This window comes from Corvus cornix, chromosome 7 (assembly GCF_000738735.6).
Source record: "Corvus cornix cornix isolate S_Up_H32 chromosome 7, ASM73873v5, whole genome shotgun sequence".
NCBI lineage: Eukaryota > Metazoa > Chordata > Aves > Passeriformes > Corvidae > Corvus > Corvus cornix.
The window spans coordinates 17,215,350-17,242,805 of record NC_046337.1 but is presented as its reverse complement, the minus strand read 5'-3'; the positions used below and the strand labels follow the sequence as shown (position 1 = coordinate 17,242,805).

General features: G+C 37.4%; 1 protein-coding gene across 1 annotated transcript; it reads left to right on the top strand.

The window, feature by feature from the left end:
• Positions 1-9: 9 nt before the first annotated feature.
• IFIH1 (interferon induced with helicase C domain 1) lies at positions 10-27,071 on the top strand. The gene is made up of 16 exons (XM_010406884.2): positions 10-534; positions 2,299-2,455; positions 5,135-5,311; positions 9,355-9,435; positions 12,872-13,092; positions 13,843-14,053; positions 17,088-17,305; positions 18,817-18,933; positions 19,405-19,528; positions 19,617-19,865; positions 21,952-22,208; positions 23,645-23,794; positions 24,540-24,701; positions 25,028-25,218; positions 26,001-26,094; positions 26,193-27,071. The coding sequence occupies exons 1-16, from the start codon at positions 85-87 to the stop codon at positions 26,373-26,375; spliced, it is 3,042 nt and encodes a 1,013-aa protein (XP_010405186.1). The 5' UTR covers positions 10-84; the 3' UTR covers positions 26,376-27,071.
• Positions 27,072-27,456: the final 385 nt, after the last annotated feature.

The following is a 27,456-nucleotide window of genomic DNA, read 5'->3' as shown; positions in this document are numbered from 1 at the left end:
CGAGCGAAACCGAAAGCGGCGCCGGGGCCGCGCTGCTCGCCAGGGCCCAGGCGGAGCTGCCACCAGCGGCCCGCGGGAGCGGCCATGGCAGACAGCACCCGGGACGAGCTGTTCCTGTACATGATCTCCTGCTTCAGACCGCGGCTGAAGCAGTGCATCCAGGTGCAGCCCGTGCTGGACCGGCTCCCCTCGCTGAGCGCGGAGGACAGGGAGAGGGTGCGTGCGGCCGCCCTGCAGCGGGGCCAGGCGGCGGGGGCGGAGGAGCTGCTGCGGGCCGTGGAGCGGGGGCCCCGCGGCTGCGGCTGGATCCGCGAGTTCCTGCAGGCGCTGGAGCACGGCGGCTGCAGCCTGGCCGCCTGCTACGCCAACCCCAGCCTGAGCCAGCTGCCCTCGCCGGCAGAGGAGGCCGAGCACGACCTCTGCGTGCACCTGGTGCAGCTGCTCCACGGCACGCTGGTGGACAGGATGCGGACCGTGCAGGTGGCCGAGAAGTGCCTGGAGATGGGCATCTTCCAGGACGAGGACATGGATCGGGTGAGTATGGGCGTAGGTAGTGCCACAGACACTGGCCAGCCCCACTGGCTGTGGAGCAGGTAGGAAGCCACACCTACAAATGGCGTAGTAAATGCAGAAATGAAAGGAGAGTTCCCAGACTTGGGGAAGGAGATAACGAGTAAGCCGGGTACGCCGATGAAGACCCTTGACAGTGGGGCAGCAGGTGGGATGCCAGCTAAGAGCCTGGCAAAGAAAAGTGCCAGTATCAGAGGGTTGGACCAAGACAGTGTCTAAGTGGAAGAAATATGTCAGACTTTACTGTTACTTACTATTTTGACACAGACCTTAGGCTCAGAAGATCATTGTCTTCTGGCCCTTGAACCATGCCAGGAAGTAGTGATGGTCTGTAAAGTCCTAAAGAATACTTCAGTTAAAATAAAGCAGGGTTTTCTGTCTTCTTTTTTGCTATAGGGTCGCTAAGGACTATCACACTAGACAGTGAGGTGAGAGAAATACCAGTTGCATAGGAACAAGGAAGTGTTGACCCTTGATGAAAATATTTCCCAGTGTTTATTCCACTTGGCTAAGGATGACTTGCCTGCAATGTGAAACTTACTTGAAACTCAAAAAAAATGGATGTCCTGAAACAGTGCTAGAACAAATTAAAACATAGCAATAGGGGGAAAACTGGTAAACTAAGGGTGGAACTACATCACATGTGCACTCTGAGCCTTTGCATCCACTTTTGAGGGAGTTTTATTCTCCATCTCAGTTAAATGACTGTAACACACGTAATTTTGTCTTGTGACCGACAGGTAGCAGCAATGATTAGCCGCACCCTAATGAGTGGGGAGGCAAGCATGGTAACACAACAGGCAGATGCAGAGGCCTTTCCAGAAGTTACTGGCTCTGTTTCCTGGGAACGGGTCCTCATGTTCCCCCAAGTCACCTTTTTGCTGCTGGTATTTCCATCAAAGCATTCAATACCCTTCACAGTCCTGCCAGTTTAAACTCCAATGGAGTTTAGGCTTTCCTAATGTCTCCCACTTTCCATGCACTTCCTTTTAGTCACAAATCTCAGTTAGGTGTTCCCACTGCTATGCCTGCCCCTTTCCTTGCATATCAGGATTGGTGATTCTCGAGCCTTGAAAGAAAGTGCCCTTGAGGACTGAACACCTGTCTTAGGCTGCTTTGCTCTTGGGATTGTTGTTTTGTTCCTCATGTGATCACATGCCAAGTTCTGCTTGTGACAGCCTTGGGACACTGTCCCATAGCTTCTTTGAGGGCAATGCCCCTTACTAGAGGCTTAGCTATGGTGTTTTTAAGTGGGAGTTGAGATGATGAAGCCAGAGTTTAAGAAGGGAAATGTTCCAGTTTATGTGTGAGGTCATGTTACAGAATAAGTCTGAGCTTTGGTAAACTGTGTGACATAATTTCTCCTTAATCATGGTTGCCTATTCCCTAAACCAGTCTGAACACCAATTATTATTCCACAATACTAGTAATTATTATGTAGTGGTTACTATTGTAACTCTTGTCTAGTACTACCAGTCTCTCCAATTAAATTTCAGATTTCATAGGTTTTATATATCCTACCCAAAACAATATGGGATGAACATGAGGTTGGACAAAGCTGTGGTAAGTCTCTTCTGATGAGTAGCAAGTCAATTTTAGATCTTTATTTTTCAGTATGTCTTAATGATGACAGGGAAATGCTTTTGCAGCTATACTATTCGTACTAACTTCCTCAAACCATTTCTGAAGTCTGTGTGAGGGTTGTTTCTGGTTTTTTATTTTTACCAGATCCAGACAGTTGCTGACAATCGTGGGAACAGAGATGGCGCGAGGGAGCTACTGAGCAGAATAGTGCAGAAGAAAGATTGGTTCTCTTCTTTTTTGGTTGCTCTCCGTGAAACTCAACATGAAGACCTTGCAGATGATTTAAGCGGAAATACAGGAGGTAATCATCTTATTTCACTGGTACTGATGTGTGGATTTTTAATATCTCTTTTTATTTTTTTTTTTGTACTGTTATTTGAGAAACAATGCAGGACTCCCACCATATTGTTTTACAGTGATACTGGGACTAATGCTTTTGGTTGTCCAGAGATTTCAAAATCAAGTTATGTAACAGCTTAATCGATAGATTTTTAAATACTAAAAAGTCCTTATTAAACAATATGAGAACTACAACAGTATGCATTTAGTTACAATTTAATTGAATCCTTACCTTTTAAAACCCATTGGTTTTCAGTGTGCTTTTTATAATCATTCATAAAAAATATTCTGAAGATTAATTTGAACATAAAATACAGACTTTACCTGGATTTCTTCTTCAATACAAGTGTTTCCTTTAAATATTGGTTTACAAATATTTTTGGCATTTTAAAGTACTTTGCATACTTTAAGACATTCATAAGTCTCAAAACATTATAAAATTTACTAAAAATAATGAACTACTAAAGCAGCTACTCCTTTTCATTCCTGTATAATACTTATAGTACTGTAAAGTTATTCCAGTGCTCTCCTGTATTCTTAAATATAAAAAAGGAAGCAGCCCTCAAGTAATTTATCCCTTATTTTTACTCCCCATATGTTTTATAAAATTTTTGAGACTAAATTATTTTGACAGATTTCCCATTTAGCAGCTTCAGCCTGCTCACTTGCTGAGCTCACCAGAACTTTCTCTGTACTTTCAGTTGCTGCATGTGGGTCAATGCATTAAGATTGAGGTAAGAGGGACGTGAAGGTGTGTCTTCCAGCTTTGGACAGGAATCATCTGGTGTTCTGCCAGACACAGACAAGCAGTTGTGATATTTGAGGGCGCAGTTCAAAGATGGTTGATTGTTGTAGTCTGCAGGACAAGACCAACCAAGTCAGAGCCTCAGAAGACCATTCTGTGTGGGAACTCATGCCTTCTGATCAATGAATCAATATGATTACACAGAAGCATGTTATTGTTTAAAATACACTCCACTCACACATCTCACAACTTTGACATAATACCCTACTTATACACTTTGCTTACTTCTACATTCTACCTACTTATACATAACTTATACAGTTCACTTACTTGTACATTTTATAACTTATAACTTCCACATATCACACTACTTGTACATCTTACACCTTTTACAACTTCTATATAACACAGTACTTTTACATACTACTCTACTTATACATTTTACAACTTATCCATAACACAGTACATATACATTTTGCAACTGCTGTGCATGAGATCACACATTGCTTGATTGGTCTCTCTATTTTGTCCATGAGCTCTGCGCACACTTTTCTGATAATACGATTGGTTTTAATCTAGTGCAGTACAGTCTTTTTTATCTACTCCTTGCTATCTTGGTATTCAGTATTGCAGCTTCTTCTTTCCCAATTCTTTTCCAATTTAGCACAGTTTACCTTTCAGTCCTTGATGAATTCCTGAGGGCTCTAGCAGGTGGAGCTCCTGATCCAGGCAAGCAGCATCAAGATGATGACAGCAACAAAATCCATCCAGTGATCAGCAGCCAAGTTAGCCCAGGAAATCCAAACATCAAGACAGCAAAAGACAGGGAAAAAATATAAACCTGTCCCACTTCTCTCCTGAAACCTTCAGACTGGAGCCTAAAAACCCTCTTGGCACTGATGTGCTGCAGCTGAAGGTGGAAAGGCCAGGTGAAGCCGGTGAGGGTAATTCCAGCCTGGTCCTACTCTGAGGGCTCTGGTAAAAATAACTAAAAATGGTTTGTCTGGGGCACACTATCAAGGTTCAAATACTTTACAACAATTCTGAGTGAAACTCAGATGCTGGAAATAGCTCAGGAGCTACTGTGATCCTAATTTTCATTCTGTGTTGCAGCTTTGTGAGACTTGAATTCTTGTCTTCACTACTTTGCTATCAGTAAGGTAAACAAAGTTCACAAATATGCAAATTATTAATATTCTTTTCACATTTTTATTTTCAGTTCTTTTCAAATTTTGAATTTCTGAATTTTCAGTATAGTGCAGACCATACAGGGTAAAACTGAAGTTTAATTCAGTTGTTTGATGAACTGCTGAATGAATGCATTTATCCCACAGTTTCTCTGTAATCTTGGGCAATGCAGGCCCCAAACCAACCTGTTCAGACTGCTACATGAAGCGTAAATGGTGTTGCTCTTAGCAGAGGATAAGTAATTTTCCATGTACATGGTGCTGTATATGTGTAGATACCTAAAGTGTGTGGTTGCAGGAGCATCCCCTGACATAAGAGCATAGAGAGGAAACACTGACCACAGGTTCATTGAGACCTGGGGAAGAACATTGGTGCTACATTTTATCACTGCAACTTGACCCCCTGTGATTTGTTAAAGTAAAATACATTGTTACTAGGAAACACCTACACACAAAAATTGAGAGCTTCATAAAATAAATCTATTAATCTCTCTAAATTTAGTTTCTAATTGTAAATTAGTAAATTCTTAATAAATATTTATATAAAGGTCAAAATTGCAAACTATTAACATTTGAGTCAAGACCAAGACCATATGTTACATTGTTATGTATGTGATGAATAGAGGTTAGTTCTGTGTTTTCTGTGCTCCACACTAAAAGAAATGAAATCTTTTATAGAATTGCCTTAGAATTTTTCTGTATTTTCTAGGAACAGAAAATAAACAAAATGGGATGGAGAAGAGTACAAACGAAGAAGCAGAAGTTACAAGCCAACCAGGATACCTCAGAGCAGATAATTTGAAACAGGAAGAAAATGTGGATGATAGTTTCAGCAGTGAGAACAGTGTATTGGAAACATCCATAGAAAAGAATTCTGTGGTGTCAGGTTTGTCCACTAACTGCTATTTTGATCTGGTACCTGTGTGAATAAATGAGTCATTTTCGAATATATTTAATATTGTTGATAAAAATATTCATATTATTAGATTAATGTTTTATTTCAGACCCATCCATGGTAGGCTTATACTATCCAATGACAACATTAGGTTAACATTGACAACTCTGTACAGTGTTGACAAAGTTTAAGACAAGAGGAATGTTTTTGTACCACTAAAACTGCAACTGTATTCTTTCTAGAAGGCTGGAAATTCTATATTGAAAAGCATTTTCTGTTTTGAAAAGTCCTTTAGTGCTGTCCAACAAGTAATTTTTCTGTTTATTTTAAGGTATTTACAGAGTATCAAACAACCTTTCTCACGTCACATACATACTCAGAAGTACATTTTTAGTAAAAATGTTTAGGAGTTGTTGTGGCCTGTTGTTCATATAGATCCACTCTTAAAAATATGCCTTGGGAGTTGAGTAAGAGCAACAGCAATGACCAGCAACACCACCTAAACATAGCTGTGAACCAGTGATACAAACATACACTGCATGATTCAGGAGCCATATGTGTTCCAGGTTCAGATGGAGCTTGAAAAAAAGTTACAGCTAAGGTAAATCCTGCCTGGAATTATACTGGTGGGTTCTCTTTATATTAAATATGAACAATTACTTTTTAAAAATGGCTCTGAAAAATTGCAGCCTTTCAATGTGCAACAGTAGTAGCCTATTTCTCGTTTAGCATGATATTAACAGGATATCACAATACTTTGTAGCAAATAGTGAATTATTAACTACAGCAAAAATATCAGCTTGGTTTTCTTGGGTTGGAACGTAATTTGGCAGTATAAAGAAGAGGTGCCAAATATTTAATGATAATTTAAAATGGATCAGACTGAGTTATCCTCGTTGTTAGCTGGAATCCTTTCTGGGCAAAGCTAAGGCTCTTATTGGGCCTCACTAAGGGTAGGTTTTCAGTGCTGTCAGCCTGATCTTCTGCTTGCGTCTTGTCAGGTTGAGGGTTGCGGATAATTAGATCTCCTAGTTATTAACTAGAGTGCCACAAGCTAATTGTTGCTAAAAAAACTACGGTCTCAGCACAGAACTGAAATTAATAGATGATGGGTATGAGCAGTTTGGGCAGTTGAGCAGATCTGTGCAGTGAAATGGCTGAGGGGGTACAGAGTAGATGGATTCCATCAGTTTGGTTCAGATTGACTTCAGTCTCATGCTGTGTGCCTGCAACTAGCTGGAACAAATCTCATTCAGCTTCAGCTGACAGTTCATTTCTTCTGATCTAAATCAGCTCTGTGATGTGAATCAAAGCAGTGTAAGTGGGGAGAATTGACAGATTTACTGTAAAAATGCACTTCTGAGATGAACCAAAGCAGCAGTGTAGATGCAGGATAACAAGGGCTGCCAGGAGGCAATGCTGCTTGGAGATCTCTGCAGAGGAACTGGCTCACATTCAGCTATCCTGAAGTGCAATAAGCTTTGATATTGGTGCACTTGTACACTCAGATTTAACTGCACTCAGGTCTTTTTCCATTCCCTATTTCCATCCTTTCTCATGATTTCATAAGACTTTATTTTTAGACCAGGCAGATTAAAATACAAATGGAACCCAGATTCGACTTCCACATGAGCTGGGAACCCACCTAGTTTGTAATTTGATACTGTCAAGTGTTGTCAGTTTTGCAGTACACTCCCACCATTCCTTTGTCTTGAGAAGGACATATTTCAAGAAGAAAGAAGCTTTTTCAAGTCTCTTGAAATTACTGCAGTTTGCATTGTATCTGAAGCCTCCTCTAACCCTTTTATTTAAGTAGATGAAACCGAGACAATCAGAAGGTATGAAAGCAGTAAGGTCTTGAAAACAAAGTAGAAATAGATCATTTAGCCTAAGAGATAACTAGAGAAAAACTGAACATGCAAAAACACAGGTAAGAAACTTCATACACACAAAATAACACAAAAGCAAGTAAGTTTGCAAGGTCAACACATGGATTAAGTTGCTGCAGTTGCCTGTATAAACAACAATTTAAATAATAACAGCTCTCTTTTTCAAGGCTTGCCTTTCATTGCATTCCATTGTTTTTATACTTATTTAGTAGTCAGTGCAAAGTGTCTGAAGATCTTCCTGTGAAATATTCTGCATTACAATGTGCAAACAGGGAAGATTAGCAAAAGTGGTAAAAATAGCTGTTAGAATATTAACTCTTTTATCTTCATTATGTTGGAAATGCTTACTGGTTTGGGTTTTTAAAAATTTACTTTGTGTTAAAATAATTGAAGAAAGTTGCCACAGCTGAAAAAGGAGAACATTATTCTATTCACCTTAATTTGGAAGATGAGTATTTTGCATTTCACTTCACTACTGATGTTTTCTGTTGAGAGATTGTTGTATAATGCATGCTGAACATTGTAATTTAGATAATTGTGTACAAAACTCTTCATGGATTCATATTCTCATGTCTTTAGAAGGTCATTTTAGATCGGAGTCCATATGGAATAGATAAACAGAATTTTAATTTTGTCCTCTCTTTCCTATCATCTGTGGATTCCTAGAAAGTGAAAACAGGAGATAGCAGTGTCATCTTCATAGCTGGGAGTTCCCACTAATGCTACTTAATAGTTTGTCACAGGTCTTTGAACATGGCTTGGAACTGGTGAGGTTTTCTTCTTTTTTGTGCCTTTCTGTTGATTGCATTCATTTCTAGGAGAATAGGCTTAATTTAGGTGCTTAAAGGCTTTAATGTCCTTGTCTATCATAACAATTTCTACAGATGATGGTGATTAGTAGTGGGATCAGATTCTGATGTCTGTATGGAATAAATTATGACAACTGTAAGACAGCAAGACAGATGTTTGCATCAGTTTTCATAGTTATGTTAGAAAAACTAATACCTGACTCCTAGTGGTAGCTAAGATAGCTACATAACTTCACTGAATGCAGACTAGGTTTAATTTCCACCTCACCAAGACTTTATACTGTGTATTTCAGGCTTTCCTTTCGAAAGACACTGTAACTTCCATTCAGTGCTAAATTCTCATTCACAGAAACTACTTTGCTTTATGAATAATTTGTTGGGGACAGTAAGTTAGGAAAAATACGGATATGGACCATAATAGCATATTCACTGGAAAGAACTTGATAGAAACACAAGTTCACTAGCTAGTTAAACAGAACATTGGTCAACACTATTACTCTGATTCCAGAAGCAGACGGTGGGCTCCGTTGCAGAGCGCTGTCGGTAAGCTGATAGCTCAGGATGATGCTGTTTGCAGCAGATTTTCCCGGAAGAACTGGGCATCCCTTTAGATACCAAAAGGACTGAGTTTTGGAAAATGGAGCTTTATGAGTTGTACTGGCGACCCGAGAAGATAAGCGCGTGTACGGCATGGATGGCCCAGCAGAGGGCGAGCGGAGCACGAGGATCTCCGCAGCGGAGCCGCCGAGCGGCTGCGGCCGCGCCCGGCCTCTCGCGGGGTCGGGATCGCCGCTTTTGCTCCGCATTGTTCAGTAACTCATCACTGCTTGTATTTATTTACTTGGTTTGCTCTTCTGATGTTACACGAAGGAACTTTAAAAAAAAAGAAATTCGCAGTTCGGGCTTTGTTTTTTACTACAGATGTAGCTCTCGTGGCTTACAGGGAGTAAAAGAGAACGTTCGGTTGGCCAGCAGCTTTTTTTTGGCTTTTCACCTTTCTGAAAAGATACAGTAAAATAAGACTAAAGGGGATTATGCAGGTGATCGTGTCTGGAACCCCTGCATTCAAGTAATGAATCATGACCCACAGTGCCTTACCTCTGCTATGCTTTGGATATTAATCTTCCACTCCGTCTTTTCTTCCGTAAGAAAATGAACTGTGTTGTTCATATTTTTATCTTTACCAAAAATAGAGAAAATTAGATCTCAGCCATCCCTGCCTGACATTCATCTAACCTACTTTGACAACTTAGGGGGAGATCAAACAATATGCATTTGCTATTAATATTTGTGCAGCAAATACATTATGGTACATTTCTATGTGTTTTTCATTTAGACTCAGATGTCTCCATAGGAGATGGAAGTGTCAGTAACTTGAATGAAAACCTGGGACAGAGCTGCACAACCAGTGATTCAGGTACATTTCCCTTCTGTTATTATTTAGTAACTGCAAAGTAAGCTCTAGGGGAAGTACTCTGTGTGTGGGCTAGAACAAAACTCAATGGAGGGTTTTCTTTCACTGTAAACTCTAGTTCACTGTATTTAGATGCCAGACTTACTCTTATTTTGCTGGAAAAAAGATGCCATTTTTAAGGGTCTGGACCCAAGTCCTAGCCCCAAAACAGTCAATTTACTGAGGTCATCTGAACAGGTCTCTAGACATCATCATCGTACAAACTGGTCAGTGAGGCAGAATGATAAAATCACATAGGCTGAAGGGACTAGACGTCATCCAGTGCAGTCACCTGGACAGATCCTCATAGTGCTGCCACACAGACGTGTTTCTTTTGCTCTCAGAGAGAAGTTAGATTGTGCCTGGCCCTCACATAGGGTGAGAGGGAATAGGAATGTTTTAGAAGCAACAAAAGGTTAGCAGAAGTATCTCCTGGGTACCTGCAGAGCAATAATGAAGGTCCACTTTGGACCCCAAGTACTGTAATAGCCTTATTCGTAAAAGCAACCTAAGCAATGGCAGTTGCTATCTGAAAACCTTTGTGAATCTCACATTAAAACACATGTGCATGTTCTAAATACAGTTTTAAACTAGATACTGGACTGTGTTTACATAATACTTAGCAAACAGGTATTATCTTGCTATGTATATAGTCTGAGCCAAACTAAACACTGCTGTTGTAAAAGACACCCCAATATATTTTTGTCTTTTTTTTTTTTTTTTCAAACCTCAGGCAAAACAAATTGGGAGCTGTCCACCATGGTAATCAGCCTATACAGAGTTCAAGAAGTAGTTTTTGGAATCTAGCCTTTATAAAAGTTGTGCTGGGACTGTGTCTTGGACAAGGGCTAGAAAAAATCCAAGTGCCTTTCAAGACAGCTGGGCCTAATAAACTTAGTATTACATCAGTAAAGTCACTGTAAATATTATATATCATATGCCTGCAAAGTGTTTACAATAGATGCTTTTAAAATAGTTTCAAGCTTTTAAAATATCAAAATGCATGTATTTTGTAAGTACACAGAAAATTCAGGATAGCTCAGATTTAAATTGCTACACTACAGCAATCTAGCTAAGCTAAGCAATTTACACTACAGCTAAGATTCCAGTCTGTGTGTTGCTAACTCCAAAGAATATGCTTTGCACCTCTGCATCAACTGAGGACACTCATAAGTCACACTGTATTTTTTGATTCACTATGTCACATGAAATGTCTGGGCATGGGAGCTTCTCTGTTCTGTGGACAGGCAGGCACACTGTATCAGTTGGCCAGGCTGAGCCAGGCTCCTGATATTTGGCAGCACATATGTATGTATGGCCTGATCCTTTAAGATTCCTGAAGTATCTCTCATTAAGTAAATTGGGCATTTGCTGCATCCAGTAATCCAGAAAAAAAAAATCACTGCAGTTTTGTGAAGAATGGAGAACAGATTTTTTTTCCAGTGTTTACTTGCTGTATGTTCTGTTTACATGTGGGTTTAAAAAACTAGTTTAAAAGTTTTTGAAAACATCCATGCTTTTTCATCATGTCTAGTAAACTCAGTGAAAGCAATAATGAGAAAAACATGCTAAGAAGATGCAGATGCACTATTTATGGATTTTATAATTTGAAATTTTGCAGTAAGGCTGTTGTATTAACAAAGATGTTTGGATGGTGTCATTAGACACTAATATGATTTGGATTTTAATGCAAAGAATCGTATGGATTCAGCTGCATTTTTATGTGCCAAGCTCATTTCACATTTTAAAAAATTGTGTAGTTAGGACAATAGAATAATTATCATGTTTCTTTTAGCCCAGAGCAGCAATTCATGTGGGCCTTGTATGAAGGCAGACAACTTCCCCAATGTTATAGTGTGCATGACAAAAAATCTTTAATTATTTAATTCTTTAATCTGTGAAAAGATTCCTGTATTAGCCTTTATCTAAACAAGGACTGAAGAAGCTAGGAGAGAGCTAAGTTAAATATTTTTCAGGCCTGGACTGTTAATTGAGGATGTTAAGGATCTGAAATCTAACCAAACAGATGGGTGATAAAGTGCTAGTTTCAATATGATTGAGCTATTGAATTTAGCCAACCAGAAAGCAAACAACATTCTTCCTCAAAAGAGAGAAGTAGAAGTCAGATAAGTAACAGCAAGTACTCTCTGGTGCAAATGTCCCTGTGTCCAGGTAGCACTGCACTCACTAAAAGGCAAAACAAGCAAAAAACACTTAAGAATGGCATTCAGATGTTTCCATCAGCAGTGTTTTATCAAGCTTCATTACTTTTTGTTAGTTTAATTTTATTTAATGGAATCAGGAATACTAGAAAAATATACTTACTTTGTGTGTAATGTATCAGAGATAATAAAATCCTCATGATTCTTCATTGAATGATATCATCAGGAAACAAAACCAGGGTTTTTCTCGCCTCGTTTTTAGTCTAGTAGAACGAATTTGTGCCTTTCCTTCACTGAGGGCAGTTAAGACTTGAAGAGTGATCTAAACTTATTTGTAGGAAAAAGAAACCCCATGAAAACTCAATTGAAATAAATCCTTCTAATACTAAGATATATGTAAGTTCTGACTCCCTAAATACATGTAAACTCAAGGGACTTGATATGCTTTTCTTACTGCTCAAAATAATTCAACAGCTTTTTTTTTTCACTTTTACATTTATAACATTGTTTGTTTTTTCTGTGAGCTGTAGATCTAAACTCTGCCATTGCATTTTCAATAAGAGATGGAAGGCTTTGGCCTTAGGTGGCAAATGTCTATGGCTTTTTAATGAACACTCAATTGCATTCTGTGTGAGTCAGGCTAAGAAGCAACGTAATCTACCATGAATAGGTGTGATACATTCTGCAGTTAGCTCCATCTTGTATGGGCAATTGAATTTTCTTATCTGTCTGGTCTTTATACTTTATAACTCCCTTGACCATTTTTAAGTGTTCCATATCTTTTTTTTCTTTCTGTGGCTCCATTTTTCATTCTCTTGGAAGTATTTAAAAAGGCAGCTCCCTTGTAACCAAATAAATTTCAGTATTGATGAAGGAGAACATCACAGAAGCTTGGCTAGATTATAAATACTGCAGCTGCAAACAGAACCTTTGTTGGTCCCAATGCCACTGAACTGTATCATTTGAATTCATACCTAATAGTAGGCATTTCAACATAGATGGGTGAAGCTGTACTGTGGCTTATTCCACCTGCCCTGATTGGTGACTGGATGGAAATAGTTCTGATCCAGAGTTGCACAGGTGCACAGAGCAACACTGTCTATGCTAGTATGCTGTTTCTATTTATTCACAAGATGCTTCTAGTAGTAAATTAATATTTCTCCCTTTGACATTTTTTCGCTCCTCTGATATATGTTCTATGCCTCCTGTTTGATATTTATATTTCTTTGTACCCTTAGATGAAGATGAAGGGGAGAGGAGAGCCTCACCTGAGCCAGATCTGACCCTGAGAGATTACCAGATGGAAGTTGCAAAGCCAGCACTGAATGGGGAGAATATTATAATATGTCTCCCTACAGGCAGTGGTAAAACCAGAGTGGCTGTTTACATTACCAAAGATCACTTGGATAAGAAGAGAAGAGCATCAGAGCCTGGAAAAGTCATAGTACTTGTTAATAAGGTAAGTTGGTCCATTTTTTTAAGAATAATGTTTTTCAGACATCATGCATTGTTAATACAGGCATTGTAAAATGAATGTAAATGCAATTCTCAGCTTCTCCAGGTGTACTGTGTTTAAAGATGTACAGATCTAGACAGTCATCTCTATTGCACCATCAGCGTGGTGCAAGCACAAATTATTTTAGTGTACCCCAGTGCAAGTGAAAATTTAGATGTGCTAATAACCACATTATTGGAAAAAGTACAATTTCATATTGTAATGAATTTTAAAAAATACAAATATTTTTCACATTCTGTGTTTCAGTTTGTTAATGAAGGCCACCTAATGAGTCTCACAGTAGTTAAGGAATGTTTTGTCAGATTTTCTGATAATTGCTGTAATTTTTGCAGTTAAATTTAGCACACATAAATTAATCTTATATTTTAATATGAAAATATAGAAATGCATTTAAGAATTTTATTGAAATTGTAAACAATATCCATATCCTCTTACAAGAATAAATGTGAAAGCATGTTATAAGCTCAGTTAAAGAGCCAAAGAATGCATGGTTTTTTCATTCTTTCGAAGGCATAGTTAAGCCAAAGTTCTTGGGACAAAAAGGTTTCACAGGAGAAGTTGGAGGGGAGAAATTGGTTTGGGGATGTTTGCTGCTTGGTTTTCTTTTGCTCACCTAACAACATTTGTGGCAGAGGCATGTATTTTTAATCCTGTGTTTAATATGTTTTAAATTCTTTGGAAACTTTTGTTCAGGTGCCATTGGTAGAACAGCATTTACAAACAGAGTTCAGCCCATTCCTGAAGCGTCAGTATCAGGTTATTGGTTTAAGTGGTGATTCTCAGCTGAAAATCTCATTTCCTGAAGTTGTCAGAAGAAATGATGTCATCATCAGTACAGCACAGATCCTTGAGAATTCACTGTTAAATGCATCCAAGGAAGATGAAGAAGGTGTCCACTTATCAGGCAAGTTTTTAATTCTGACGTTTTTCCAGTGAGAATAAAAGTATGTCTCTATTCTGGAAAATTACAGAGTAAAAATGTGCCACATTCTGTAGGGTTTTTTTCGATTTACTCGTTTTATAAATGCAAGCTGTAGTCAAAATCAGATCTTAGTTAATAGGCATGCAAGCCAAAATTAGACTCTATAGTTTATTTGTACTAAATGTTATGCTTTCTATTTTATCTAGCTTAAGCACAACTTTGTGCAAATGCAGTCGTACTCGTTCCACTTTCCGAGTTTGGTAGAGCATTGAGTTATATCATGTAGAAGCCTTATACAGGATGAGAAAAAACTATCAAAATTCAAATACACATGGTAGTTTGAAAAATACAATGGAACACAAGATAGAAGCCAATCTGTTGTAAAAGTTAAATTCTTTAAAATTTTGTAGTTTTGCTAATGTACAGTGATATGATTGCTTAAAACTGTGTCTCTCTGAGCTCAGCAGATATAATGGTTTCCTACAAAAGATGAAGGAAGTTGAAGGAAACAAAAGATAAATAAGGCAAGATTGTTTTCCCGGAATGCTAAAGTGGCAGTTATCTCTGGGACATCAGAAAGGAAGTGGTATTATCTGCCAGCGATGTACAAATAGAACAGCCCATGATGGCAGCTCCAGGGCCTGGGCTGCAGCGACCTTCCTCTGGGAGATGTTAACTCCTCCCTCTGTTTGCCTGCAATCAACTCCTTTTTAGATGTGGCAGGGTGTAGGGGAGAGCTGTGATATCCAAAATAATTGCCCTGAGATAAAAGAAGTTCTGGTCTGGGTGTTACAGAGACAGCAGAGAAACCTGAGGAGTCGGTCTGTGTCTGTCAGTGCTCAGTGCTGACTGGAGTACTGCTTGATCCAAACTAAGTCCTGCAGAGCAGCTTGGGTACCACAGAATTGCATCCCCTCCTTCAGAATGCCTTGTTATTAACCTAGGCAGAGTACCAGCTATTTCCTTACACTTACTTCCTTTCCACTGCATCGAAGTTAATAAACTTTCCTACATCTGAATCATTTTGGAATGCTGTATGGAGGCATCTGAACATTTCTGCTGGAACTGCTGGCCTGTTTAGAATTGGGCTGAGTCCCAACCAGATTGTGTAATGAAGTGGGTTGAATGGGTTTCACACTTTGTGAAGTTTCGTTCATAAGGAGCTGCATTTTTTCCAGAACTCAGGTGGCCCTGTACCTCATTCTTTTTCTGTGCTATTACACCTGTGCTACTTAGTTCAGCTGGGCCAAAGCCAAGCAAGCATGAACACAGCCAGCTCCATTTCTATGGCTGTGACTTGGTTAACTCACAGCCTATATAAATCATCCTAATTAGTTACAAGTTCTTTCCAGATTTCTGTGCATACTTTTTTCATCAGTTTCCACAGAGGTCTGTGTTACACGTAATATGGACTTCCAGCCTCAGGGAAATGGAGGGGACTCTCTTAATTGCATTTTTCCAAATGTTTACCCTCTTTACCAAGGGCTGAAGTCACTGTATGGACTTTCTAGAAGCTGTGTATCACTTCCTTAGTAGAAGAAACACATGTCTTCTGGTAGGTTAGTTTCTTCACAAGTAATTATAGGAATATGCATGATGGAGATGATGGTCAAAATCAAAGGGAGTAAGTTCATGTTGGCAGAATAACTGAGAAACTGCCAGCACTGCTTCTGAAATCTTGCAATATCTAGAAATCTTAGAAATAAATCAGAATTTAGATTTGAAACTCCATCACTCCTGTCCAAACTGGCTTCCTGAACCGCTGTGAAGGCAATCAGCTTTCCCCAGCGACATGGAGCACTGGCTTGTTTTCCTAGCAGAAGTTTTTGGTGTAGCCTTTAAATATAACTTCCCTTGTTTAGTCTCCATCTTTCTTTAGATTCTTCAATACCAGCTGAGACTGATTTAGCTCTCTGTTAATTTCCAGCTTCTGCTGCCAGTTATTTAAAAGTGACTTGTAGTGGTGCAACAGTTTGAGCACATCAATATGTTTACACATCAATGTGTAAACAAGACCATGGAAATTGTCCACATAAAAAAATACATATAAAAGTTTAACCCTGATCATTTCAGTGATCGTCTTTACAGTCATGTCCACAAACTTCCTTCAAATTGTTGGAAACCGTGTCAAATTAGGGAGTTACTGGCCAGCTACAGAAGGAGTGGGAGCTCTATAAACCAGTTTTGTTGTTAGAGAAACAGAAAAATGTTCATGAATCTTCCAGCTCAGAACCTTGAAACATATGTCACCAGCTGCATGTGCAGATAGATTAAAGATATCTTTTCTGTATTTTTTGAGAAATTTGAAACAAAAAAAAATTTTATTTTTCCTTATTGTATATTGCTTGCATGTAAATACACTGTGACCAAAAAGCACATAATACCTGTCTGAATCTTCATCAGTTTCCTCCGCTACAAAAGAGAGAGGAGTGGCAGTGCTCCCACTAATCTGTTTGTTCTTTCGAATAACACATCCATAAAGTAATATAAATCTTTTATTTGGACACTAGTAGGGAGGAAATCTCTGTGTTGCTACAAAATGGAAGCATATTTTGACCACAACAAGCCTTTCAAGAATGTTTGAAAGGCTTCTAACATGTTATTTATCTTCTAAAAGGCAAACAATGTGTAGTTTGTCAGACACAGTTACGGATATAAAGATAGTACTGAGTTCAACTATGATATATTCTTACCGCTGGTAAGATATGCAAATATTTCTCTGAAATTCTTTATATCATCAGATTGCTTTTGCAAAAATAGAAAGTCTTGTTTTCCATTACATGAAATGTAAAACTACTTGGCACATCAGGACTGTAGCAAAGGTTCCAAAGTCCATTAAATATATTCAGCTTCCCTCCATGCCTTCCTCCAGCACTTCAATTTCCTAGTACATTAGTTCTCAAACAAACTGATGGGTTCTTTTCAACACCATCCTTACCCGTTACAAGATTTAGTCACACAAGTTATGCATTTGAAATAAAATTCTTCACTCTAGGAGTCTTTTTTTTTTTTCCAGATTTTTCCCTCATCATTATCGATGAGTGCCATCACACTCAAAAGGAAGGTGTCTACAACAATATAATGCGACGTTACTTAAAAGAGAAGATGAAGAACAAAAAGCTGGCAAAAGAAAACAAACCACAGATCCCACAGCCTCAAATTCTGGGACTGACAGCCTCACCTGGTGTAGGAGGTGCAACATCCTACTCAAAAGCTGAAGAGCATATTCTGAAAGTAAATAGCCCTAACACTTGCAAACCATCAAAGGGATATTGTCTTGTTCAAGGAAAACTTTTAGTCAGTGTTAGGCTCCAAATAGACAATCTGATTTTTTTTTTTTTTTTGTGTACATGGCAGTTTAGCTCATAGCCATTAAATTGACCCTCTAAAAATAATGGAAATCCATGTACAAATAAAGGTTACTTTACAGGAAAGTAGGGTTACTGAAAAGGGACGTTAAAAGATTGCCTCACTTGAAAAAAACTCTCAAGATCAGAGGCAAAAAATCCACAATGTGGTATGGTTTTATGGTTATTAGAAGTCTTATTGTTCCATTGATGGCTTGTAATTTACTAATTAGTATTCCTAAATACTAGAGACACGACATATTTTATATTTCTATTTCTAGAGTGACCAAGCTGAGCATTTTTGTGAGTCCAAGAAAATGAGAAACAATGTTGAATACTTAAACCAGAAACCACTTGTGAGATACAGGTAGCATATAAATGTGTTTCGTTTTTTCAGTTAGAGTTACTCATTGAGGTTGCGTGAACACCTGATTAGAGGTAATCTGTTAAATTCTATACTTAAAGAAACTATATTTTACTTGAAATTAAATGGTTTTGCATTAGTAATAGAAAAGTAGATTTTAGCCCAGTACTGCAGTGAAAACTCGTGACTAGTAAATTACACAAGAACAGAATGTGATACTGAATAAGTGGGCCTGCAAGAAGGTTTTATGCTGTTTTGAAGTAGACAGAATTGCAAGGAATTTTGACACAAAAACTTGCTGGCAGTGGAAAAAGCAGAAAATTCCTTTTCATCAGCTCTGAAATCCTAATGATAGGATGCTGGGGTTTGTATCTGAAGAAATGTAATCTGAATGTGCAAGCTCAAATAGACAGCTACCACTGAAGACATTAAAAAGATCACCTGGCAGACTTCCTTTACTGTTTCCTCTGCTCAGAATAATGTTATGTTTTCCCTTATTACTTAATGATGTGCACGTATTTTCTCCTTCAAAGAGGTCAAAAGCAGAAAAGTCCAGTTCAGTTGTGCACTTAGCACAGAAATTCTATGTCTTCCTGTTCCAGGAAAGATTATCTCAAATTTTTTTCCACTTTCATAATAGCTCTTACTTTTATAATTAATCGCTAATGTTTATTTTCTTTTTTTTTTCTATTTCACCATCACTTTATTTATTTTGTTCTCCAAAATCTACTCTTCCAAAGTACTGATGCTGTATTTTCCTTTTCAAAATACTTGATTTGCATCCTGATCTACCATTTTTTTTCCTGTATGCAAGGATCTCTTCTGGCTAAAAAGCAACTTGTGCAGCTTATCTCAAATGCTGTTCAAGACTTGGCCTTTCTTATGCTGATACTGCTTTTATCCAGATTTTGTGGGAAGAAAATCAAGTTATATAAACCTCAGTATCTAAATAAGAAGTTCTGTTGCATTAATTCAGTTTTCATGTGGAATAACTCATTCAATATTAAAAGAAATAACATTTTGTTTTCTCCCAGATCTGTGCCAATCTTGATGCATGTAGAATTATGACTGTTGAAGAGCATGTCTCCCAGCTGAAGAATCAGGTAAAGGAGCCCTCTAAGAAGACTGTGATTGCAGATGACAAAAAAAGGGTATGTTTTTTCAAACAAATCAGTATTAAAGTTATATTGCCCTTTAAAAGTGTGTTGTACGGTATCAAGAACTTTTGCCTAATGCTCTTTTTCTATAGACTTTTGATGATCCAGAGTGCTAATTTGAATATTGTTGTTTTCTCTGTTTCAAAAAATATCACTAAAGTAAAATAGAATTAAATTTTTACTTATGTCAGTTATATTTTGAGGTGTCTGGTCAAAAGACCTTCTAAAGCTGAAATATTTGTATTGAAGTGATGATATCATATACCGTTAAAAAAAATGTTACTTCACAGTATAATTTTTGTAATATTCTGAACTGTATATTTCCATAAGACTAAACATACTTAACAGCCTTACTTGGTTTTTAATTTAAGGTTTAATTTTTAAAAAATGGCTCAGTATGGTACTAGCCAATGTTTTTGTTGCCAGAAGATGCTTACTTACTTTGCCTAATCAATTTATTTCTAGGATCCATTTAAAGAGAGAATTACTGAGATAATGACAGAAATACAAAATTATTGCCAGTTGCATCCAAAATCTGAGTTTGGAACTCAGACATATGAACAGTGGGTGATCAGAGAAGAGAGAAGAGGTAAATGCATAGCAAATATACCCCAGCTTTGGATTTCTTTGGGTCGTTCTATACACAGACATGTTTTTCTATTTTTGTTCACTTCTAGCTGCAAAAGAAGAAAAACGCAGGGAACGTGTCTGTGCAGAACACTTGAAGAAATACAATGATGCTCTCCAGATAAATGACACCATCCGAATGGTGGATGCCTACAATCACCTAAATAACTTCTATAAAGAGGAGAAAAGTAAGAAGACAGTAAGGAGTGATGATGATGATGATGATGATGATGATGATGATGAACCAGCAGTATCAAAACAGGATGAAACAGATGAATTTCTAATGGGTTTATTTCATGGTGAGTTTGAAATACATTGTAATATTTAATACTTGAAATCCGTAATTATGCACTAACATGGTTTGCATGGGCCCATTAGTTATTATATCCTAGAGATTGCTGTGTTGTTTATTATCACAGTACCTTAATATCCCAGTTCATATAGTTCTGAATGCATTAAACAATATCATAGTGGGATTATGTCATAACATGTAATAGAGGTTCTTCAGCTCCAGCCTAAAGGCAGGTTTTTTTGCTGCCAATAAGTACAAGCTGTTCTTTGCTTTTATCCAGTGAAGTCTCCCTGAGGACACTCTTAACAGATACATAATATCTGTATTATATTATATATATATTTCATATATATTTCAGTAGGCACTCTTGGGGGGCAAAAGGTTGAGCAAATGGAATACAAAAGTAATGAAATTATGAGTTCTTACCCAGCCCTTTCTGCCAAAGTTTGTTTGTCTATATACTAAGAAAGGAGAGTGCTTTACGTAGTTTCAGGTAAAGAATATTTAGTTAGAGAATTAAACAAAAGATCAAACTGCCAAAAACCAAATTTAGTTGCCTTTTTTTCAGATCATTCACGTTGGAACTAGGATTCATTCAGTCCTTGACACACAAAGGTTTTTTGCTTGGCTTTTTTTTCCCTTTACTGCCTTTGCAATGAGAAAGAGCTAGACAAGTTTGCTCCCATCACCCATGGCTCTCGGGTGGTGCAAACAAAAATAGATTATACTGTAGAGTGTGGCCCAGCTTCATGTATCCAATGAACTACAAATTTAGACTGTCATCATTGAGAATTCAGGAAATGGTAAAAAAACTTAAAAATACATGTTAGACAATGTCAGCATGATTTTAATGACTCTTCATAACTCTCTATTCCCCCTTATTTAGAATTTCAGTGTTGAGCTGTTGCTGAGAACCAAAATTTTAAACTAACTAAAAATTAAACTTAGTTTCATTAGTATTGTTGATGATTGCTTTTATTTCTGCAGGTAAATGAAGTTCAAAGAACCTGTCAGTGAAAAATAAATTCCATTTTGTTAGGATTTTACCACTGAAAGTGCTAGGAATAATAGAAGAAAATCTAAAATTTTTCAGCTTTTAGAGCAGAATTCATCTTTGGGTGATAAACCCCCTTGAGCCATTAGTGTAGGTTTAACTAAGGGGGAAAATTGTGGGAGTTTATGTCTACCTACTTTTTGTATGTGTTTCTGTGTTTGATTACATTCTAAAATACGAATAAGACTAGTCATAAAGCCACTGTCTGGGTGGTGTAGTAGTTTGTGGTGCATTGAGTATGATTGCCTTGGATTAGGCACGCTGGAATAGTCTGCACAGGGTCAGGGCATCAGAGTGTAGTAACACACAAAGTCGCTGCCTTGAAGTGTTCTTGTTGTGTTTGCACAATCATCTGATAAAGGCATAGGTTTTTAAATATTAGAAGTTTTTTAAAAAATTAAAAAACATGAGGAATCCTCCCTCAGTAGGGTCAATAGAGCCAGTTGAAGAGAGTCATTCATTTGATGTTTCACTGAGTACATTGAAATGTCTTGGAACTGCAGTATCAATAACAATGTGCCCATGCTGGTGTCTACAGTACTGCATGTTTCTAGTGAGGATTCCTACTTTAATTCATGTCCCAAGGACAATTTATATCTAAATTTATAAAAACATTATTTGCTCCGAGGTTGTGCATATTAATCTGTTTCTCCTTGTAAGACATTTTTCCATTATTTTAAAATAGTTTTGTAAATATTACAAGCTGTGATTTAGCTCTTTATTACAGTGCATTTAACTCTGTACCACCTCTTGTGTGTATAGGCAGTTTTTTTTCCTTTGGCTTATTCTCACCATGAAATATAGGCAAAGTGTATGATAATGGTAATTTATTTTGATTGATTACTGTGTTTTTAATGAATATAAACCCACTTCAAAAATAATTGGTATGCTGCAGCTCTTCAAACTGAATGTGAATTAGCTATGCTGAGAGAATTATATAGAAAGTTGTGCTTTGTTTTGTTGGTTTTGGGGTTTATTTTGTCTCAAACTGTTACTTTACATGGTTACATTTTTTAATTTACATCTGTTCTTTTTAAAGCAAAAAAGAATCAGCTGAAAGAGTTGACTAGACAGCCAGAAAATGAAAATGAGAAGCTAATAAAGTTGAGAAATACTCTAATGGAGGAGTTCACAAAGACTGAGGAACCTCGAGGAATTATTTTCACAAAGACTCGTCTAAGTGCCTTTGCTCTATCCCAGTGGATTAAGGACAACCCAAAATTTGAAGAAGTGGGAATTAAGGCCCATTATCTTATCGGCTCTGGTCATAACAGTGAGATGAAGCCCATGACTCAGGTACAGAACCATGCATGTCAACATTACCTCTTGTCCATGATTTTGGAAAACAACTTGTTACAGTACTAGGCCAATGGACTGAAGTTCGGAGCCCAGAGTTCTGGTTTCATACCTGCCAGCAACTTACCTTCATAAGCTGCAGGATATGTGAATAATAATAATGTTGGAATAATTTTATTTCCACAAGTAACAAGCTTTTTTTTGTTTTGGATTCTATGGCAATAGGAGTAGCCAGCATCCATTGCCTAGAGTAGTGTGTAGTCAAAAGGGACACAAGTTGTAGCAAGGCATGGGAAGCAAAAATGGAAAGAACAAAAATGCAGTCGTTAAATGAGTTTATACTTATTAGGACAACAGTAATTCATGTTATATTTTAGCTGCTGGATTGAAAAATAAAACTACAAAGTTGATTATGCCTGTCTTTTTGTAATATCATTGCTTTAATCAAATTACACCAATTTACATGCATGCTTCACACTGACGCATAACCATTGAAAGAAAACTTGCCAAAATTCATACTGAAAATATCACAATTGATCACTCAATTGTGTCCGTCTTGCACCATTATGTTGATTTCATACCCCACATCTCTCTGGTGATTTATACATGCAATTAAAACATTTTCAAAACAAAGTACTTCGCGTTCTCTTCTGTTCTGCTCTTTACTCCCCGTAAAAGCATTTAAGCAAAAATGATGTGTTTTGCTGCTGGGCAGAGTCCTTTTCCTTCTGCTGCACTCAGTTTCAAAAAAAGAGTTCTCTCAAAAAATTCTCTCCAAAAGTTGCTTGAGTTCTATGTTCTATCAAACTTGGAATTTCATTTGTGTGCCACATTGCACAAACAATAGCTTCTGCATTTTGAAGCTGAATATAGCAAATAGCAAGTTTCGTTTCCTCTGCTCAAGCTGGTGACAAACACCCAGTTGATTCAGAAGTCTGTGATTTTAGATGCTTTCTTTTTTAAGTGTATCATTGTTCTTTTTGGTGCTTCCCAGATCACCCGAGTTATGGTCTCCATTTATTATGGGGAATTTTAAGTGCTTTAGAACTAGAGTTGGAAGTCTATATTTTAATCGGAAATTACTGAAGTGATAGAAATCCAGACTTATGAATAAGTACTTAAAGCATTTGAAAACAATGGAACAACATATTATCAAATCCTCTAGTACCTGTGACATAGGCTATGAAGTTCCAAGTTCAGTTACCCTAAAAGGATTGGCTTCTGCACTCTCCTCCCTCCAAATATGGTGCTGAACACCTATTATATTCAATAGGAACTTCTTGTTTGCATGATGCTTAAATGCAGTTGTTAAAGCCACTTGATGTTTGGCACTCAGCTCAGAAATGATGGGACTGAAATTCCTGAAACGCGTTAATTAGAAGAAACTGGTAACAGAAACTAATACTGAAAGTTAATATAATGATTTTAATTTACAGAATGAACAAAGGGAAGTTATTGATAAATTTCGACGTGGAAATGTAAATTTACTAATTGCTACTACTGTAGCTGAGGAAGGCCTGGACATCAAAGAGTGTAACATTGTTATTCGCTATGGCCTCGTCACCAATGAAATTGCTATGCTGCAGGTATGAGTTTTCTGCATATGTAGCTTATTTTAATAGTGCTTTTCTTTTTGGAATGGGCAAATGGTGAATCATATACCTGACATTTGGAATTAATTTTGAAATACTTGAATGCTGAAAGAGAAAATGCTCTTACAACAAGGCTCACTTCCAATTGCCATCCTCAGTCCATATGCAATATAAAATTTGCCTCTCTCTGTAATGGTGTGTCATCCATTCAAAGTTCTACACAAACGGTAAACTCTCTTAGTAGAAGAGATACAAGAATATGGTCATCAGACTAGTTGATAAAAGAGGTGTTTGTACCACCAGTGTATGGACACCACACCATCATCAGCTAAAGAGAGATTATTATGTATCAGAATAGCAGTTGGATACATGCTCTCATTTAGCTTGCGAACAGAAATATTTATATATTTAAATATTTATTTTTATACTTATTATATTTAAATATTTTAATATTTAATAAGCATGTTTATATTTTGGTGACAGAATATAGTTTCAGCATTGCAAAACATGCTAATCACAAACCTCCTGAGCAGCTTTCACAGTTATCATAGATGATACTGCAGCAATAGTATGTGTTATTCACTGATTCTTTATCTGAGTTAAATGGAAAAAAAAATGCTCTTTGGGGATAGTGCATATGGAATAGTGCATGTCTTCCATTACAAAACTAGGAAAAAATGTTGTGTGATGTAATAGGGAGCATTGTGCTGTTTATTGTTGTATTCCTTGCAAATTGTAGGCTCGTGGTCGAGCTCGAGCTGATGAAAGCACCTATGCTCTTGTGGCTTCAAGTGGCTCAGGGGCTGTTGAACGTGAAGATGTTAATATTTTTCGTGAGAAAATGATGTATAAGGCCATTCAGCGTGTCCAGAAGATGCCACAGGAAGAGTATTTAAATAAGGTATTCACTGCAACTCTGCACTTTCCTTTTAAAGAAAACTGATTTATATTGTATGAAATACTTTTACTTGAAATCTACTTAGAGGAGAAAAAACTTAATACTAGTTACTGCATATGGCTTTGAATTGTTTTGCCAATATTTGTTTTATAATCTGTTTTCTAGTCCTTTAGAAAAGTCTGGTTTTCTATTGGTAAGGGGGAAACACACAAGCCAGGAAAATTGACTAGAAGTCATGTTGACAGTGAACTCAGTAAAATAACTGAGAAAGAAAACTATTATTGTCATTCCAGCAGAATGTTACAGTGCTCTTACTGATCTATTTCTAGATTCAGAGTTACCAGTTGCAAAGTATAGTGGAAAAGCAAATGAAGGCAAAGAGAGATCAGCGCAAGACATACAAGAAAAATCCTTCACTAATAAAATTCTTATGCAAAACTTGCTACAAGCCAGTATGTTCTGGAGAAGACATACAAGTTATTGAAGACATGCATCATGTCAGTGTGAGAAAAGATTTCCAGTAAGTGTTTATGAACTACTTTATCTCTTTCAGGCAGAAACAGATTTTCTTTTCATCAAGGCTTTAACAGGGCCTGTAACCCTCTAGGCCCTGTGAGAAAAAAAATAGATTATTCCAATATTGTTGGGTCCTAGGCTCTATGGAGTTTACAGTTAAGGAGCTTGAGCAAAATGTTTGTTCTTATTCCTGATTTCAAGGTGAATTGAGTTTAAAACTTTGAACAAAGGATGCAGCTTCTCCGGTAATATTAGCTAGGTCACTTACTATGCAGTATGGTATGTATTCTACTCTGCACAGGCTAATAGTAACCATCAGAATCAGTACTCCCTGAAGTAAATGATGCAAAAATGTGCACATATTCTGCAGGTCTAGATAGTCAGAACCAAATGATTCTGTTAAGGAGTAAGGTCGAACTATAAGGAATAAAAAGAAAACCTTTAATTTTCAGGTATTATGACAGCTCCATGGCATCTGAAAAAACCAAGCTAGATCTGTCTCCTATTAAAACAAGAACCTGCTTCTCCTACTTTAAGATGTGTGAGGGAGGATGCAGCTTCTGAAATGCAATGAAGAGGGACACGGAGTACACGTGTATTTCATCATTACTTAGGAGCATGAAGTATGATCTTGCATTTCCTCAAACTCCTCAGTGTGTTAACAGTCAGAGAGTTTATGACATTTTAGGTTTCCTATCTGATTTCAGTAATCGTAGTCACTGTGTATATGTCTGTATGTAGCATGAAATGACTAATGGATTCTGATGGGTGCTGTCTGTTTTTCAGAAGTCTTTATCATACAAGAGAAAATAGAACACTGCAAGATAAGAATGCTGATTACCAGACCAATGGGGAAATTATATGTAAACACTGTGGACAAGTGAGGAACACCTTATTTTCATATTATTCTTCTTGTCTGTATTTATTTCTGTCTAATGATCTTATTTTATCTGAAATGTAATTTCCTTCTACTTGCAGGCTTGGGGAAATATGATGGTACACCGAGGTCTTGACCTGCCTTGCCTAAAGATTAGAAATTTTGTGGTTGTGTTTGCAGACAAGAAAACAACAAAGCAAATTTTTAAGAAATGGGGAGAACTGCCCATCAGGTTTCCTGGTTTTGATTATGCAGCTCATTGTCCTTCAAGTGATGAATATTAAGGACTTAGAATGAAAATAAAAGCCCTTTTCAACTTCTCTGTTGATCAGAAGCTCCTGCGTCCCATAGAGAGTGCTGCATCATAAGCACTGTGAAAGCTCCTGGACATAAACTGTCTTGAAGACAAAAAGCAAAAAAAAGAAAGGAGAAGGACAAAGTCACACAGCTTCTGTCTGCTCTCAGATTTGCAGTCCTGGACAAAGATGGCAAATGCATTGCAGTCATGTATTCATGGAACAAACTCTTGTCTCTTTTCACTACAGGGTGACAACACTGTCAAAAGTATTTTAGATGACCTGTTCTCAGTCCCAGAACACTGAAGAGAGATCTTAAGATATGCCGTGGTCATTATTTTCTTCATGCTATAACCCTTTTGAAGAAAGTGTCTCAAAAGAGGAGCCATGTAAAGAAGAGATAACCTGTTATTTCTGAATTACTGTTGCTATGTCAGTGTTTTTATGACTGAGTTCCTCCCTCTATTTATACACAGCTGTAAGCTCATACATTTTGACAGACTAAAATTAAGTTTCCATTAGAAGACATGTCAAAAAATCAAGGCCTTAACATGAAATTGATTATTTTAATGTCCAAGAAGCACATTGCCAAAATAACTCTGTTTGTTAGTTTCATGAGATTGTTAGACTGGCTACATAATGAGGTGTGTATTTTTTTCAATAAATTGCTATAACTACCCTTTATCAACTGTGATACTGTTAATTCTCTTCCACTGGAAGTATTTAACAATACCATGGTTTCACCTTAGAAATTTAAAGGATTCTGACTGTAAAAATAGAATAATGTTTCTCCATATTTATCTCATGGACAGATTTATTTTCCCCCCCACCATTTGCAAGTAAGATATTGGAGAGTGGAAGGAAGGTTGGTTTGTTGCTGCAACAGTAAATAAATTAATTATTAGAATAGCACGTGGGAAATCATCCAGATATCATTCATCATCTGGATCATCTCTGGATTTCTTTATTAATGAGTTGTTACAGGTACATTAATGCAATACAATACACTGTACATAGCATTTTTAAGTATCTGAATTAGTTTATTCACTACTTTTAAAGAAGTGTAAAA